Source organism: Herpailurus yagouaroundi, unplaced genomic scaffold (genome assembly GCF_014898765.1).
Source record: "Herpailurus yagouaroundi ecotype Mexico unplaced genomic scaffold, PumYag 188, whole genome shotgun sequence".
NCBI lineage: Eukaryota > Metazoa > Chordata > Mammalia > Carnivora > Felidae > Herpailurus > Herpailurus yagouaroundi.
Window position 1 is genome coordinate 21,468,929 of NW_024412419.1, and position 18,321 is coordinate 21,487,249.

Sequence of the window (18,321 nt, forward strand, 5' to 3'; positions counted from 1 at the left end):
ATGTCATTTGATCCTCACGTCCCTGATGCCCCTCTTACAGGTGGGCAAGTGTAGCTCCGGAGACCAGAGCCGGGATTTGAGCCCTGTGTCTCTCCACGTCATCGCATTGCCTCTGGAACATTCCCAGGGTATTTTACAGAAACCTGGCCAAAATCAGAGGCCCCCGGTTGGGGGCAGAGACTAGAGAAGTAGGCAGAGTGGCTCAGAGGGCACGAGACTGACTGGGGCCTGGGATTGATGGAACCGTGGGAGGAAAGGGTTAATGGGCTACTGGTGTCGGGCTGGGGATTGGGGGGGTGCTCAGGCGGAGGTGCCCGGCAGACATTCCCTGAGGTCACATGGGAGAAATTTCCAGGAAGATACTTAAGGCCTTCAGAGTGAGTTCCCTTAAGTGAGTACCTCTGCCGAGACCTGTCCTGGGGTAGTGAGAGCAGATGGCTGGAGCCCAGCTGGGGGGTGCCCAGGCCCCAGAGGGAGAAGTGTGGGCTCACCAGGACCTCCCCACATCAGCCTCCTCTGTCATCCATGGAAGAGTCCCTGCCAGGCCAAGGCCAAGGCTGTTTCTTGCCCATTCACTCCACCGGGCCCCCCTTCCGCCCTCCAGCAAGTGCCCTACGGAGCCATGTTGGATGGGGAGGAATGGATTCCCGCCCCAGACCCCTGTGGATCCAGAAGACCAGGTGAGACACTGCAGTTCGCTAGCAATGAGGGTTTCCTGCTGCTGCTGGTTGGCCAGAGGAGAGACAAGAGAGGCGCCTAGTAGACTGAGCACCTTGATCTTTGAAGGGGTGGGCCTTTTTAGGAATGAACGGAGGACAAGGGGCAGATGTGGGGAAGGAAGACTTCGCTGGGGGTCAGAGGCTAGGCACATATATCCCTTTCCTCCTCCGTCCCTTTGTTAACCAAAGCCTGTCTGGAGGGCTCGCCAGTCTGGAAGACGGTGGCTTTCTCCCAGACTCCAGAGCTGACAGGCCTGGCTGGTTGGTACTTGTGAGACGAGGGTGAGACATAACACCTCGGGCTGCAAGGCCAACTATCGGGTTCCTGTAGCACCCACACTCCTTGACCCAGAGCTCACATGCCCTTTACATGCAGCCAGAATTAAGCCGTAGGATGAGCCCAAATGCTCTAAAGCTGTTCTACCTTCTCCTCACCAGCAAAGGGCCCTCCCTGAATGTTCTCACCTCTTCCCCCCACCCGGCCTGCTGGCTGCGTGGCTAGGCCTGGCAAGGGCACCGACCCCCAGGTGCTCTCAGCGTCTGGGCCAGTCGCAGGGGCGACAGCAGGGGAACCGCGTGCTCCCTCACAAAGCCCCTCCAACACAGGGCGGTGGCATCTGGAAGACAAGGGGGCTCTGACCGCGGTTGTCACCCTCTCCCTATTCCCAATCCCAGATAAAATTCTCCCTCCTGGGGCGCCTGCGTGGCTTGATCGGTGAAGCATCCGACTCTTGATTTTGGCTCAGGTCACGATCTCACAAGTTTGTGAGTTCGAGCCCCGCACTGACAGCGTAGAGCCTGCTTGGGATTCTCTGTCTGCCTATCTCTCTGTCTCTCTCAAAATAAATAAGTAAACTTAAAAACACACACACACACACACACACACACACACACACACAACAACAACAACAAAAACCCTTCCTCCTGCTGCGGCCTCCTGCTGCTGCCCTGGGAGAGGCACTGAAACCAGGGAGAGGTGGGGAAACCCTGAGCCAGGTTGAGGGAGGATAGGAGAGGCCCTCTGCTGGTCTGGGGACCAAAGCCCCTCACTTTGTTCTACTGCCTCCACTCAAGCCCCATCTGTCAGCCTCCTGGCCCCTTCTCGTGAGCCCCGAGCCACAGTAGCCACAGAGGGTGGCCCTCGGCTGTCAAGAGCTCCCAGACAGCTGTTTCACACTGGTACTACCCATGAGATCCAGAGTATCCCTGGGTCCCTCGGGACATCACAGTTTTAAGGCAGCCAGGATACATAGCCCGTTCCTGTAATTGGCCCAGAGGGGTAGGGGACTCGCTCACTGTCATTCGGCTTAGTTAGTGGCAGCCAGGATGGGGCCAAATGGAACTTAGCTTCCCTGATTCAGAGCCGGTGCTCCTTCCCTTCAATTGTTGGCTGTCACCTGGCTTCCAGTCTTGCTCCCCCTCCTAGAGCCCAGCTGCAGAGTCCCCAACAGTCCCCGCGTGCTCTTCCTTCGTGGGGACAGAGGATTGGGAGGGGTTGGTGCCCTCTGCATCAGCGTCTTCTGGCTCCCGTCACCATTTCCAGCCCGATTCCCGACCCTTTGCATTGTCCAGCTGCCAAGAGCCTGTCTGTCCCCAGCCCTTATGTGGGGCAGCACTCGGCACCCCGGTTACAACCTGTCCCCCTGTGGTCCTTTCGTCTCTCCTAATGGCAGGATGGGGGGAGCGTTCTCATTGTTCTGGGTCCCATTTTACAGGTTAGGAGAGACAGGAAAGAGCGTATGTGACCGGCCGAGGGCCACAAGACTGGTTGGAGGCAGAGTTGGGACTCAGACCTGAGTCTCCTGAGGCCAAATTGCATGCCCTCTCCATCCGGCTGGCCAGAGTCTAAGGAGGACAGGCTCCCTCCCAGCTGGAGTGGGTGATGCCACCCCTCCCCCGGCTGGCCTGGAGCCAACGTCCGCTGTATTTGTCACACGCATGGTCCCTTTGACCTTGTTACCTGACCTGGCTCCCAGGGTCTTAAGCTTGTATAGTGTGTGTGTGTGTGTGTGTGTGTGTGGCCCGAGAGGAGTGGCTCAAGTACAAAGAAGAAAAGCACATTCGTCTAACAAAAACATATCAATTCAATTACCTTGATTTACATAGGTGGTTTTTTTCAGAACAGGGACTGAATACATTTTTTTGGAAAGCAAAGGGCAGGAGATTGGAGGGAACGATCACCGGGAAGGGGTCCCCTTCTCTAAAACTTTAGAGGTGCCACTGACTTACCTGCATTTTGCACGTTATTCCCAGCAGGCTAGGAATCCGTAGCCAACATTTTACTAACTTAGGGTCTGTCTCTCGGAGTTCTAAGAGTAATGTCATTGCATTTCCTTCTGGGGAAAAGTCCTGCATTTGGAATGAGCAGGCCTGGACGCAGCTTCCTGACACCCGTGTGTGGTAGGACATCGCAGGGGTGAATCCTAGACACTGAGGGTGTCAGGACACACTCTTCTCAACAAGAGAGAGGCTGGGTCCCGACCAGGACCTTTGGCTTCACCCCGGCAGGAAAAGGCCTCCCTCTCTTGGGCCTGCCTGGGGCCAGGGTGGACGGCGGGCTGCCTGGGGCTGGTCTGGCACTTCTGGGTCTTGGACCCAAAAGGTTAGGGCCCCCTCCTGTCTGCTTCACCCATTCTGTCAGGAGGCAGGGGTCTGGCCTCTTTCCCTCAAGTCCTCCCTCAGGGGAGCAGGAGGCCGGGCCCCTCAGCCTGATCCCAGATACCCTGCCCCCCCCCCCCCCCCCAGTGAACCTGGGGTGGGGGAACAGGTGTCAAGGGCCCTGTAGAAATACACTCCTGCTTCGTGTATGTCTCTCCAGCAACTCAGCCCTGTCCACTGAGCCCAGTCATGCCGAGAGGGCCCTTCGTGGGGAACCAAGGCCCAGGAATCCTCCCAGTGTCTTTGGGGGTGGTGGGAGGCCAGAGGGCCCAGCCTCTTACCTCCGGAAGCTCTTCTCGCCTGGTGTCCGGGAGCTGGGGCGGGAGCCAGGGAGCAGTCCATCCGTCTCCTGGCTGTCCTTCTCTTCCTCATGAAGGGACTCATCCCCCAGGAAGTCTCCATCATCCCAGGAGCCCACCGTGCCATCTGTGGCCTGATATCGGACCTCCACGCACAGGCTGGTCTGGAGGGAGAGGGGCGGGTGGTGAGCGAGGGTACAGCAATAGCAAACACCATCCCGCGCACTCCTTGTGCTGTTTACAAAGTGCTTTCACTTCCTCCCCCCCCCCCGGCCAGAGGAAGGCAAAGTGCGTATTAGCCTCCCCACACCTCCCATTTTACAGATAAGAAAACTGAGGCTCAGAAAGACTGAGACTCACAGACTCAGTCCGCTTAACGGGTTCTGGCCCCTGGTCCTGCTGCACTTGGCTCTACTCCTCCCTGGTGCCCAAGGTGGAGGGCGCGCCCGGGACAAGCTGAGCCCAGACGGCAGTAGGCTCTCTGGGCCCACTGTCTACGAAGAATATCATTCAGTGTCCCCAGTGCTAGAGGTCTCCCCTCGTCCTCAGAAGCGGGGCTGCCCTGCTCTCACTCCTGATGCGAACCCAAGATGGGATGTGAGCAGGACGTGCCTCCAGGAGAGGGGACCCCCGGACGCCTCTGAAGGCATGGGGTCGGCACATCTTCCTGTTCATCTGACACTCCTGCTCTGGAGAAGGGACTTGGGGGTCGCTCTGGGCTTTTTCTCTGGGGAAAAGTGGAGCGCCCACCTGGGCCCAGGCTGTGTGCCCGAGAATCCTGGGAAGGCCTCTTGCTCTGGGTCCTTGGGCCACTTGCCTCCTTTCAGCTCTAGTTTCTCCCCGGTGCACAGGGAAGACTCATTCTAGTTCCTTCCTCAACCTGCACGGGTGTCAGTATGCCTCCCAGATGCACTTGCCCTCCCTCAGAGATTGGGGGTTGGCTTGCTCTGGCGACCCACACAGGCAGCCTTCGCTCGGCACGTGGGCTTCCGGACAATTTTCTGGGGGGGGGGGGGGGGGGAGTCGAAGGAAAAGCCCTCGCTGTTCTAGATGTCATGCTAAGATGCTTTACTGTAAACTCATTTTACAGGCCTGAGCCAGGCTCAGCTCAAACCTCATTTGATCTTCTCAACACTTCAACGTATCGTACCTAACATTCCCGAGAGGGTAAATTACTTGCTTGAAGTCACACAGCTAGAAAGTGGTAGTGCGGGGACTTGAGCTGAGCCAGACTGACTCCAAGCCTCATGGCCTTCCCGCTGAGCCAATGAGGCCCTTTGGATGGGACCAGGTGTGTTGTGCTGGCAAAATGGTGGCCTGGAATTGGAAGCCCTGGGTCCCGGTGTCAGCTCTGCTGTTGACCAGCCGTCTGACCTTGACTAAATTCGTTCCCCATCCAGGACCTCAGGGCTCCCATCCACAAAATGAGTGGCAGAGGTGGGTGGTAGGTGCACTAGATAATCTGTGAGGCCTGTCCTCTGCTAAATTCCTAAACCCGATTCTAGAAATACAGAACATGGTCCGTGCTGCCTGCTCGTCTCTGCCCGCTTCCTCTGTTCTCTCTCCTCTCACTTCCTCCCACTGGTGACCGTAACTTGTTCTGCACCCCGCCTCCCTGCTGGGGTGGCTGAGCTCCCCTGACTTTGGGAAGCCCCCCTGCCCACCTCTGCCCCTGGAGAGAACGGCCTGGCTGGGGCCCAGCTGAGAAGTCTCAAGTGCCCTCCTGTCCTCTGCAAGGAAGTATCCTGAGGTACAAAGGCACCGTGGGGAACGTCCGCTCCGCCCTTGGCGCTCCTCCCATTCTGGCTCCCCCGTGGCTGCCGCCTGCCTTCTGAGGCTATTCTGACTTATCCCAAGTCTTGCTTAGCTCTTCTAAGCACTATCTGTATATTCTCTTCTAATCCTCGGACAATTCCTGTGGAGCAGATACTATAATTTGGCTCACTTTGCAGAGGATAGGCAGCCTGCCCAAGTCCCACAGTTGGTGGCCCAACCGCGGTCCGTGCGCAGGGGCTGTGTCCCTGCCTGTGAGTGGGCATGAGTCAGCCGAAGGGGACAAACGCATCAGAGCAGAGTCCGGGATCGGGGCATCCAGATGAGCTCATTTCTTTCCTTTGTTAGAACAGGTGCCGAGTGCCCACAGACTGTGCGTCGTTCGTACGCGTGTGTTCGTGTTGGAGGTGCTGAGATGGGAGGTGACAACAGGAATAGAAACAAGGTCCCCGTCCTCGCAGAATGGCCGGTCTTAGGGAGGCTCCAAGGCAGGCATTCAGAGTGAAGATCACGCCCTGGAGTGGCCAGCAGGGCTCAGCCTGGCCCTCGGGTGATGGGAGAGGCCCCTGTGGCGATTCCTGAGCTGCTCAGTGGAGAAGGGAGGGGATGTCCCAGTCCCCCTTGTCTTGTGCTCTCACCGCAGGAAGGGCTGTGGGACCTGGGACGGCAGACCCCGAGCCCAGGGCTCTGGCTACGCCCCACCCCCGGCAGAGGGGCTCTGGCAGTCTGACCTGAGTCTCTTCCTCCTGCCTCACCTCTCCATCTATTAGGAGCATCCCCCAGACCACCCTGTGTGGCCCCCAGGGGACCCCACAAAGGGCAAGTCCAGGGACTTTCTGGGGCAAACCCACCTTGATGATAGCATTGTTGTCATCGATCAGTGTGTCGGTCACCTCCACGCGCTTCTCCTCCACCACTTTCTGCAGCACCATGCGGAAAGTCCCTATCAGCCTGTGGACGGGAGAGGGGGCATGGCCACGTCACATGAGAGAGGAGCTCCCATCCCAGGAGGCTGTGGTTGGCTGGGGACCGGGCTGGAGAGACGGAAGGCTCACTCAGGCTCCAGGCTAAGCTTGGAGAAGGTGGCCCCAGAGCCAGGGCTGGTCCTGGCCAGGGCAGCGTGTCCAGGAGCGTACGTGACCCCGACCAGTGTGAGTGGTTGCCTGTGTGAGACCCATTTCCCTGGCGCTCGTGGGCAGAGAACCCCCTGGGGGGATGTCCACAGACTGGGGGCAGGGTACCCCCTGGCTTGTGGAGTTGGGGTTCAGCCGAGACCCTGCCCAGATGCCCAGTGTGGAGGCTACCGGGAAGGGTCCACGAGCAGTATCTCCCCCTTCCGCCGCCCTAACCACCACCAAGGTCTCTACCCGCCCCAACACCACTGGCTCACTGGTCCCGTTTAGTCAGCAATGCCCACACCTGCCTTCTGCAAGCCCATTGAGGGCAAGGGTCCATCTGGTGGCAGGATCCCCATATTCCCAGACAAAGTGCAGGGCTGTGAAGAGTTCAGTCTTGCAGTCGGAGGCGGGGACTTGAAGCCCAACTCTGCCACCAGCCAGTTCCCTGCTTTCCCTGACAATTTAAGCTCTCTCCATCTGTGTTCTCCTAAGGTGAGCTACTAAAATCCCTGCTTCCCAGAGCCGTTTAGAGGGCTGAGAGCCTCAGTGCCAAGTTCTCACCAGAGCGTCTAGCATTCCGTCACAGTCAGCATTCCAGAAGCAATCTGGTTGATATCAAGGGGTGTTGCTATACGTTGAGCCTCTCCGGGGCAGGGGCCATGTTTCCTATTTCCAGCCCCTATTTGAGTTTCGCAGCACACAGGAGATCTCAGTATCTGCTGGCTGAATTAATGACCAACAGTGGGTGCCTAATAAATGCTGACCGAGTTGACTTGAACCCCATTTCACCCTGCCGTTTGAAGGTTATTGCTCTGGGAGAGAACAGGGTAGTCGGAGAGATGTCCTCACGTGGTGATTCCATATGGGGTAGATTAAAATGTGCACACCATTTCTGGTTGAAAGGGCAGAGACCGAGGGGAGCACCTGCAGCGCGTGAGAGCCAGAGGGGGCCTTGGGATCACCCGGTGCCGCCCTTGATTCACGGAGGAAGGAAGGCGAGGCCGAGAAAGCAGGAAGGGACTCCGTTAACCGATGGCAATTTCGAGCCAGGTGAGGCATCAGGTGAATTCTGACTTTAATGGACGTATCTGATGTCTGTATTCTCCTGAGGAACACGGAGGGTGAACACTATATATATATATATATATATATATATATATATATTTTTTTTTTTTTTTTTAAAGGGCCTCTTTTCTGTGTGAGGAGGGGAAGTGGTGGGAGCAGCCACCGTGGATAAATATGAAATGCTTCCCCCTGGTGCTCAGAGCCCTCTCGGCCGGCTGTTCTACCTTCTTGAGGGCGAGACTGTTCATACCATTCCTCTACTGGAGACCCCTTACCAGGCTTCTAGGTGCTTCTCAGACCCAGCCCAGCAGACGCCTCCTCCCTGGCTGGGTCCTGGCCTCTCCCCGGCTTGAGCAGTGCCCAGAGAGGAGAAGTGCCGGGATGGGATCGCGGTGGGGGCGGCGGGGGTGGGGGGGAACCTGGGGGAGCTGTGGATACTCAGGCACAACTTTCCTAGAAGACGCTCCTAGCACCGCAGAGGATCAGCAGACATGCTGTAATGTGGCAAGACACCCCCAGGGGGCAGGGTGGTGCTAACTAAGGTCAGTCTCAGACCTTGGACTTGGAGGGCCCAAGAGGAAGGCTTGTCCAGCATTTTGTTCAGGAGGGTCCCTCAGCATCCTCCCTGACATGCAGTCTCCAGCCCCTGCTAGACACCCTGTGATGGGGATCTCACTACTCCACGGCTGCTCTCACTGCTTTAACCCCACAGTGAGCCAAGGTCCACCTCTTGGCAAATTCCCCACTCTTGGTCTAAGCCTTGTCCACACACAGACTCAGTGCCATCCTTAACAGAAGCAGTGTAGACAGTGGATAGAGCCTGGGCTCTGGAGTCAGATAGAAGTGGGCTCACCTTGCAGAATCTAAGGGGGAGATTCCACCACCTGACGGCTGTGTGACTTTGGCTAGCTCTCCAACCTCTCTGAGCCCCACGGCTCTCCAAAGGAGGTGGCACTACCCGCTTCACTGGGTGGCGGTGAGAGTATTCAAGTGAAATTCCTCCGACACCGCCTCACTCAGACACCTGGACCTCCTCCCTCCCCTGAGTGTAGGGCTTGCTGTCTGGAGGGCCCAGGCAGTGCCGGTCTTCTCTGCAGGATGGGCTCTGCGGGCAGGTGCACAGCCTCACAGAGCCAGGGTCTGTCTGTGCCCAGAGGGTGGGGCTGGGACCCTGGGACCCTGGGACCCAGGGGGTGGCTTGGGGTGGGGGTGGGGGGTTCACCCCTAACAGAGTCCCCCAACCTCCTCCAAATGAAAATAAAAAATAGTCTTCTTTGAAAAGGACAATTGCTATTACCCCAGTCATAAGTAAAGTATGAAGGAAAGCGTTTTTATAAAACTTTGCATTTTTTCGTGGGTCCGTCTGTAACGCACCGCTCTAAGCAACACCAGGGTGCCTGCTTTGAAAACACAACTTTAACACAAGTGTCCTAATACTGCTTCCGACCGAATGCCACCCCTCAGCTCCCTCCGTAAACACTCTCTGGGGAAGGAGCTAGTGCAGGAAGCCCCAGCTGTGGCCTGTGTGGTGACCCCAGAGACCACCCCGTCCGGCCGGGCTGCCCTTTGTCCGCCCGGCTGCAGACTCATGAGGTCGGCCTGTTGCCTCTTCTCCCCTGGGTGGGTCAGCACGGAGGGGCGGCCTAGGAGAGGGGGCCCAGGGTGACCAGGCAGGGTGGGGTCATGTGCCCTTGGACACATGCAGCGTCCTTTCCCCTGGGAAGTGGAGGTGTGAGGCCGTTTGTCCTGTGAAAGGACAGGAGCACTGGCCTGGGGGTCAGGAGGTCTGGGTTGAAGACCACCTCTGCCCTGACCCTGCCGTGTGATCCTGGGTAAGAGCCCTTTCTGGGCCTCAGTTTCCCCCAAGACTGTTAGATGAAGGACCTGGGACCTGATGTTCTGTCCTCTGAAAATCATGCTTATGTGGCCCATGCAAGTTACCCGTCACAAAGAAGGCACCCCCTGCAGAGCCCATGTCCCCCCCCCGCCCCCAGGAGGCTGGGCTGGCCTCCACGGAGTGGCCAGGTAGGCTGGGCGAGGGCAGAATTCCTGGATAATTAGCCAGCAGGGAGGGGGCCTCAGGCATGAATGGGTCCACAGACTGACCACAATAGAGCGGCAACCAGGCACCAGGGCCTGTCAATAATTCATTGCTTTCCCCCTGGGAGCCCGTGTCAAGTGCCCAAGGTCTGGCCAGGCCTCCGCCGCTCTCCTGGCCCCTGAATTATTCAGAAGTCCCAGGAGACTGGCACCTGCATCAGGCCATCCCCCCCGCCCCCCGCCCCAAAGGTTCTGGACAGTTCTGGACAGGTGAAGGGGGACACACAAGATCCTGTGGACCCAGCACCTTGTTCTCACAGGAGGCCCACGGTTCCTGAAGGAAGACCTCATTCAAGGTGGGCCAGGCAGACCTACCATGTCTCTTCCTCCTGGAAGCCCCTACAGCCACTGGGTAAGGGGCCAGTGTCCAAGCCACCCTCTACTTCTAGAGCAAGTCTTTCTCTGAGATAGGTGGTAATGGGCTCAGGGCCATGAATCCTGTTTCTCATCCCAGCTTCCTTTACCTCAGTTTCCCCGACTGCCTCAATCATGTGACCTGGCTCTCACCCTGGAGGGTGCCATGAGTTCTTCAAGGAAGAAAGGCCATTTGGATTTCTGCTTCCAGACCCTTCCACCCTGCATACCTTCTGCCTCCTGACCCCATGGGGGCATTTATTCATTCATTCATTCATTCATTCATTCCACAAAGTAATTGGGGGCCTGCCCGGGGCCAGGTATGGCAGGTGTGGCTTTGCTGGCTGGTGAGCCCGGTGCGAACCCCAGAGGCTTCCCCTCCGTTCGGCTGCCCCTTGGGAAGCAGACTGGCAACTGCAGGGTGGGCAGACCTGGGCCCCACCCGACTCCGAGTACCTTGCCCTCTCACGCCGGCCCCCAGGCTGGCCTGTGTCAGGATGGGCTCTGTCTGTGCTCTCCACGAGACGGGCACCCCTTTCCCCATCCCAGCCCTGTAGCCAACAGTGTTTCAACATTCCATGGGCTTTCCGAGGAAATGAGAGGACCCTCTCCCTTCAGGCCCAGACCTCCCTGGGAGGGGTTTCCTGCCTCCTCGTGGGTGGGTCAGGGAGGATGGGAAGAGAGGAAGAGGGGAGAATTAGGTTAGAATCTCTCCTCTGTCTCCTCTGGCATCTTAGAACAACTAATTGAAGCCTGAAGTTTCGGCGTACTCACTGGGATGGTGTTCAGTTTCTCAATTTAACAAATATTCTTCGATTTGTTTGTAGCCAGGATTTGGCTATTTCTAAGGGTTTCCAGCATTTTGGGGGCTGTCTAGCAGCTTCGCTGGAAACAACGTACCGATCTCTTTCATGTCTGTAGCTTCTACAATCGCTGCTCACAAATCCTGGTTTCTGGAAGGTCCAGGATTAGGAAGGAGACGAGGAAGCAGAGAGCCTTACCCCGGCCCTTTCACTGTCCAGTGGCCTCACTAGCCTCTCTGAGATTCAGTTTCCCTACCTGTGCGGCAAGGGTTGCCCTGGCTGACTTCTGAAGCTTCTGGAAGCTCTGACATCTGCGTGTGGGTCCTTGCTGGGGTGCCTGGATGTCTCTCCTGGTCCCCAGCTTCCAATTCTTCGTTTTCCACGCCCACTTCGGTCTGCGTGTGGGCCCTTCTCTGTTCCTATTTCTTCTGTCCTCACAGGTCACCTGATGTCTCATCCCAGGGAAGAAGGTTTTGCTTCCTCTTGGGGGCCCCTGGTGGGGTATCTCACTAACTTCTCTTGTGGATACCAGAAGCAGCTGCCTGAATGACGTGCCACCCCAAGAGGCCAAGGGGAGGCCTCTCTGCCCTAAATTTCTCCCCTGTGGGCCTGCCAGCAGGCTGAAATTCCCATATCCCATGCTCAGCTGAGATGTCATGGGCTTCCAATAAAAACCACAGAATCCTTGAAGTCTATGTTGTTCAGCCCATCTCAATCCAACACCCCCTTACAACATCATGGTTCACTCTCTGCTTGGCCTTCCCAGTAATGGGGAGCTCGTTACTTCCCAAGAGCTCATTGGTTGGAGAGCTCAAGCTACCTTTCAGCTGTCTACTGTCTCCCAGCAATGCACCCTCGTCCTGGTCCTGCCTCTGGAAATGGCAGAAAACTTTCTTGGGGAACAGGCATGGTGACTTAGTCTCTCATTTTAATACCTCTAGCGACCACCACAGTGTCTGTCTGGTACAGAATATTTGCTCAGTAAGTGTTTGATGAGTGACTAGAAGAGTGGGTGGATGGATGGGTGGATGGATGGATGGATGGATGGATGAATAGATGGAAGGACGGACCAAAGGATAGATGGAAGGATGGATGGAAGGATGGATGGAAGGATGGAGGGATGGAAGAATGGACAGAAGGTTGGATGGAAGGATGGACAGAAGGATAGATATATAGATGGATGAACATGTCCTCTATGGTTTTCTCCTCCAGTTCTCATCCTCTTGTCAGATTTAAAGTCCCTTCCCTTGGCAACCACAAAAAGCTGACTACTGGTATTCTCTCCAACCAGCATGAGGGCATTGGAACCCTCCTCTCTCAACACCCCTGCTCTGATTGTCCTCCTTCTATTAAAATTACCTAGGATTATGTCCCCCCCTTTTTTATTTGTAGTCTCCTCCCGCTGTTGAGTAATGCACTCTCAGCGAGTAGTATTTCCATGTTTTTCTGGACATGTTGCTCTTCAGCCATGACACCCTCTAGCTGGTATAAAAGCAATTGGTTTTTGACCCCCCAAATGGGACTTTACATTTCTTATGTGCAGCCACCATTCCAGACTCCTCAAGTCATTCTGAATTCTGAGAAGGATGGGCACTACTTTTACTGAACCCTTTGTAGTGATTGTGCTCATGTCATAGGCGTGTTCATTGGAGAATGTAAGCTCCATGAGGGCAGGCACTCGCTATCCTCAGCACCTAGTTCAGTGCCTGACACACAGTGGGCACTTAGTTAACATTTGGGGAATGAATGAATGGACATCTATATCCTTTAATTCTCACAGCTTCCTTTGAGATAAGTACCTACCCTTTCTACATGTGAATACATCAAACACAGAGAGGTTATATAACCAGTTCTGGGTCACACAATAGATGACTGAACTGGAAATCTGAGGTGAGGCTTGCCTGACTCCCAAACCACCACACCAAACTGCCTCAGAGCCTCTCGTCCTCCCCGGGTATGACAAGTTTGTCCTCAAGGCTACAGAGGCCCATTATATTATCTGCCATTATATTAACTCCTCTGCTGGGTAACTGTCACCCAGGATGGTGTAAATGGGGAGACTTACAGAAGGGGACAAGAAGCTGAGGTGGGGCTGGGGACAGAAAGGGTGAAAGGGAGGATAGGGTGTTCTTGGCTGACAATGGTTGGGAGGGCTGAAAGACTCCGAGGACAGCATGAGAGGGCAAGGAGAGGGGTCTTTGATGATCAATCCGGGGTAGGCTGGGGGTGTGAGTCGCCTTTTAAACCCAAAGGAGAGAGCAGCCCAAGGAGAAGGGCAGGCCCCCAGCCCCTTAGGGCCCCACCTCTCCCACCCCACACTTACTTGTTGCTGAAGACTTTGCTATAGTTGAAGATCTGAATCTCCAGTATCTCATTGCTGTCAATGCTGCTGGCCACTGGCCACCGGAAGGTCTAGGAAGAGAGAGAGACAGCTGTGGTCTTAAATGGAAATGACGGGGAGGGGTATGAGGAGCAGGAGGGGGATTCCTTAAAGGTAGCCCTTCACATCGGCCCAGTGCTCCACAGGAATAAGTTTCACATCTAGAATCTCATTTAATTCCAACCAGCACCTTGTGACCCATTCCTCTTTCAAAGATGGCGCACAGAGAAGTCTAGTGACCTTCGCAAGGTCACATGGTAAGTGGAAGAACCGAGGGCTGACCAGGACTTCTGACTCTCAGCCCAACGCCTCGGGCATGCTCTGGAGTGGGTGGTGCAGCCGGGCGGGGGAGGCTGGGCTCCGGGGGGAACAGCAAGGATTGTGGGAGCGGGCTTGTTTTTTGCTGCGCGCTGGGTGGAGTTGTAAGCTTCCGGCTCTCTCCTGCCAGAATCATGCCGGCCAGTCCAGGCTCTGCTTTGAGTGGGAGGTCCTGGGCTCCCCCATTCAGGTCAAATCACCCCTCCCACGGGTGATGTTAACTTTGGGGACGGATCTCAGCTGTGATCAGGGTCAGGCCCACAGAAGAGGGACAGCCTGGTTCCAATTCCCTGTTTCCAAATTTACTCTCACCACTTCTGTCTTGGCTTCATCATTAAATCGATTAATAATGATGAGCAGGAAGCTGAGTGGGATTTTTCCTGATGCCCTGGAAATGGCACTGTGGGCCCAAAGCCGGGGCCAAGGGTGCTAAGTACCCCATGGTCTAAAGACAGCTGCTGAGAGAGAGGCAGGCACCTCCCCTCAGGGCTTCCCCGAGGGCCTGCTGCCGCCACCCCCCCACCCGACCACCACCCTAGCCCTCCTTCTTCCTGGGATGTAAAGAAGACTGGGGAAGGGAACGTTGGCCACGGTCATATCCTAGGCACGGTGTTTTTGCGGCACCTTGCCGGGAGAGTTGTTCAGAGAGACTGAGGCACCTTCAGGAAGGGGACCCTGGCCGACCCTTCAGGAAGGGGACGCGGGCTGCAGGGGGTAGATGTGGAGGGTCTGAGCCAGCGTTCTGCCCCACTCCATGTGCCGAGCCACCACAAGCCTGACAGAAGCGAGGTGTCAGGCTGGAATAGCAGACCTTTCTGGACCGGACTTTTGGATGACTGAGAATGACCAGAAAGCTCTGAGGTCTGTTCCCGAAGCCGTGAAGAGATGGTATCCAGGGGGATTTTGACAGAACAGGTGGAAGGTGGTGACTTTTAAATTTGTTTCATGTTTCTACCCCACCAAAGCCAGACTGCTCGATAGGCTAGAAATAAATAGTAACGATAGTAATCTTTTTTTTTTTTTTTAATTTTTTTTTTTTTAACGTTTATTTATTTTTGAGACAGAGAGAGACAGAGCATGAACGGGGGAGGGTCAGAAAGAGAGGGAGACACAGAATCTGAAACAGGCTCCAGGCTCTGAGCCATCAGCCCAGAGCCTGACGCGGGGCTGGAACTCACGGACCACGAGATCATGACCTGAGCCGAAGTCGGACGCTCAACCGACTGAGCCACCCAGGCGCCCCAGTAACGATAGTAATCTTAATCAGAGCTGCCATTTAGAGAGAACTTTTCATATGCAGGGGGTCTGAATGCTTTAGATGCACTAATTCACTGAATACTCCAGCCCAAGAGGCTGCTCCTGCGTTCTCTTTTTCGAGAAGCCAGGTCTCACAGAGGTAACATGATTCAGAGAACTCTGTTGGTGGTGGCTGAGCAGGCTCAGGGGCGGCAGGGGGGGGGGGGGGGGGCGGAGGACTCTCCCCCCAAGCCATTCTGAAGCTTCCTTCCCCCAGACTGGGGACAAGGGGGACTGGGAGGCACCGGGCCAGCTTGGCAGGTCAATACCCGATGTGGACAGACCTGTCTCGGGAAAATGGCCCCACATCCCTCTCTTCAGTCCCGGGGAGGATTCGGCTGGAGTGGGCAGGTGAGGGAGGGAGAAGCAGCGGAAAGAGAGGGGGTGGAGGCTGAGGAGGGAGAGGGTTCTGAGCTGGGCCTGGGGAGGATTTTGGAGGCCATGGACACAGCAGGAGGGCAGGATGAGTGGGCAAGCCCATTAAGCAGCTTCTGCCCTGCTGTCTGGATGCCTCGAGCTTGGCCAAGTATGTGGTTTCCTTAATGAAGTTGCTTTTAATTGAGCTGCAGGGAAATAAGCCAGATCGTGAATTCAGGCCCAACTCATTAGCCACGGTGCTGAGGGGAGAGGCCTGGGGAACCTCCAAGTTTTCGGTTTCCCTGGGATGAAGGGGGCAGGGGTGTTTGGTCCACCTGAGGGTGTGTGGGTGGGATCTTGGGCTTTGGAAGGAGAGACAGATTAGGAGAAAAAGGACATGACTGTGGAAGTGGGACCGTGACAGGGAGGGGTGTTGAGCAGTGACATTAACAAAGTGACCACGAAGGATCAGCAGAAGTCATCTCGAGGAAAAGGGACCCAGACAAGGAGGCTGCTTGAGACTTCTGCTTGCCTACCCCTAGGCACGGACTTGCCTAGCGACTGGGGTGTGGTTTACCGGGTCACGGGGTGACAGGAACACCAAGCTGGTCGTCACGGGCCCTTGATGCACAGAGAGCAGGGGAGTCCGGGAGGGCCGGGGAGCGGGGCGTCGGCAGCCGGGTCTGCCGATGAGACTCCACAGGATGGGCCCCGGGGCACAGCTTGGGGTGCCCTTTCCGGGATTGATCAGGGGTTGCCCTTTCCAGAACTGATCACATTCAGTGCTTCCCAGAAGGAGCCCCAGGAGGAGGGAACAGGAGGAAGCAGATGGTCAGGTGAGGCTGGGGTCAGGGGACAGGGAGCGTGGACGCCAGGGACCAGGGCCGTCCGGAGGCTTTCACGTGGGAAGAGCCGGCCTAGTCCCCAGGGAGTCCTCGGGCCAGCCTCACTCGCTCTTCCCGCCCCTCACCTCTCTGGCGCCCATGTCTGCCCACCCCCCTTCTCTGTCCTCCTCTCCTGCTTCCCTGCTTTCTTCTTTGCCTCGCCCCCACTACCAGCCTCTCTCGGTCCCTGTCCTTCCCTCAGTGGTTCTCCATCCTGCCTGCGCACAAAATCACTTCCAGAAGTTTTTAACCATCCCGCTCTGCGTCTGGAGGTCCGGGCGCGGGATGGTAGGCGCCTCTAGGTGCTCCCACGTGAATCCAGGTCTGAGGCCCCCTGCTCAAGGGAAGGACCCTCCCGGGACAGTGAAACCCCAGTGTCCTCTCCCTCCCCCACCGCCATGAGGCGGAGCAGGCAGGCTGTGTCCAGCTAAGGGAAAGGACTTGGGGCCCCGGGAGCTCTTTGCTCTTCCCGCTTGGCCTCTTCCAGAAGCAGAGGCCTGGTGTTTGGTCCGCGTCTAAATGTTCCTCGGCTCTTCCCTCCATTTTCACTTTTCTTTGGTGGAAACTTTTCCGTGGCTGCCCCGCTGCTTCCCCAAATAGGTCTACATCCCCCTCCCCGGGACTCACAGTCTCCCTGGCTGTGACCCACGCGGCATTTCCAGCCACCTCCCTTCGCACAGCAAGTACCTACTGAGCCCCGGGAACAGCAGTGAAGGACGTGCCCTGTGTCACTTCTCTCAGTCCCTCTGACAACCAAGAGGGTAGTCCCGGAGGTGCCGCCAGTTAGCTGTGTGACCGAAGGCCACCCCTGGCTCTGTCTCAGCCTCAGCTCCCTTGTCGGTAAAACGAGGGCCACACTATCTCCCTCACGGGGCTGTTGAAAGAACCCAATGAGACCACCCAGGTGGATTTTGTAAAGCGACAACACAACACTGCAGAAATCCGAGGCATGGCTTATTTTGTTTGGTCGCATTTTTCCCCGTGGGGACTTTCGACCTGTCTGGGGCTGACCCTCACCCCTCCCTGACCCTCCGCGGCCTCTCCCTCTCCCTCCATCACTTTCTGCCTTGGCCTGTGGCTTTCCCCTTTCTCTTTTACCAGAAAAGATGTCGTTTCTCATGGCCTCCTCAGTTTTGCTGTTACTTCCTCCTCAGTGGAGGGTGTCGTGCTCAGACGTGTATGGAGAATGAAGCAAGACCAGAGTGGGAGGTTTGGGGGTCTCAGGAGCTCCTGGGCTTGTGCCCCCGGCAAGCATGTCTGGGTAGAACGAGATACTTCTCCGAGCACTTTCCGCTAAGAACCGAGGCTCACAGCAACGTGGCCAAGATGGGATTGTTTTACACATGGGGAAGCGGAGGGCGTGAGCCGTGTCATAGGGCACATAGGCAGTTGGTGGCAGAGGCAGGATTTGAACTCAAGTCTCCTGATACTTGGCTCAGGGTTTGACCCACCAGCGAAACCAGGGAGATTCACTGAGGGGATCTGTGGCGCTGACAATCCTTCTAGATCGACAGGAACAAGAACGTTTATTTATTGAGGGCTGACCATGCGCCAGGCTTCGGCTACACGCTTCATACACATCACATAATTTAGTCCCAGTTTTGCAGATGAGGGAACTGAGGCTCAGACAGGATTGGCCCAAAGTAATTCAGCTGGTAAGTGGGAATGTAGCTTAGTATTTGAGATTACGGTTAGACCCTCTCAGAAGTCAATTACCAGGTAAAGGAGTCCAGGCTACCCTTCTGGAGAGACCACATAGCGAGAGGTCCTGGAGAACGTGCGGCCACAAGGAGGCCCAAGGTGCCCCAGACAACAGTCAGCACCAACTGTGCTCCCAGCTGGACGCAGAGGAACTGCCCAGCTGAGCCCAGTCCACTCACACAAGCGTAAGAAACACTAGAATGTGGATATCTCAGTCCCTGGATTTTGGGCTGCTTTGTTCCACAGCAGTAGCTAACTGTGACACTCTCTCGAACGCATGCCAATCTCTCAAACAGTCAGACTCACATCAGGGAGGCCTGGCAGCAGTGGTGGACCTGTGCTCCCTGCCCTCCACACACTGATGCTTTGCTCCCTCTCCTTCTGTTGCCCCAAGAACTCCAGGGATAGCTTGACTGCTGCTCTCCGAGAAGTTCAGAGCATGAGCAGAGTGGACAGGCCTAGTTTCTTTCATCTTGTTCATGGAGGTGTCCCTACA

General features: G+C 56.3%; 1 protein-coding gene and 1 long non-coding RNA gene across 6 annotated transcripts in view; one reads left to right on the forward strand and one right to left on the reverse strand.

Annotated features, from left to right (window-relative positions):
- LOC121044225 (uncharacterized) overlaps positions 1–8,004 on the forward strand; it is an 8,439-nt gene extending 435 nt beyond the window's left edge. Inside the window, exons 2-4 of the long non-coding RNA XR_005797208.1 lie at positions 511–680; positions 7,471–7,617; positions 7,752–8,004. This is a non-coding gene — a long non-coding RNA (uncharacterized LOC121044225). The remainder of the gene's footprint in view (positions 1–510; positions 681–7,470; positions 7,618–7,751) is intronic.
- Positions 1–18,321, reverse strand: part of OTOF (otoferlin) — a 90,640-nt gene that overhangs the window by 47,089 nt on the left and 25,230 nt on the right. For all 5 annotated transcript variants that reach the window (XM_040496255.1, XM_040496259.1, XM_040496258.1 and 2 more), the window contains 3 exons: positions 13,213–13,301; positions 6,301–6,400; positions 3,659–3,840 (listed from right to left, as the gene is read on the reverse strand). In XM_040496255.1, coding sequence (XP_040352189.1) covers positions 3,659–3,840; positions 6,301–6,400; positions 13,213–13,301 — 371 coding nt within the window. The remainder of the gene's footprint in view (positions 1–3,658; positions 3,841–6,300; positions 6,401–13,212; positions 13,302–18,321) is intronic.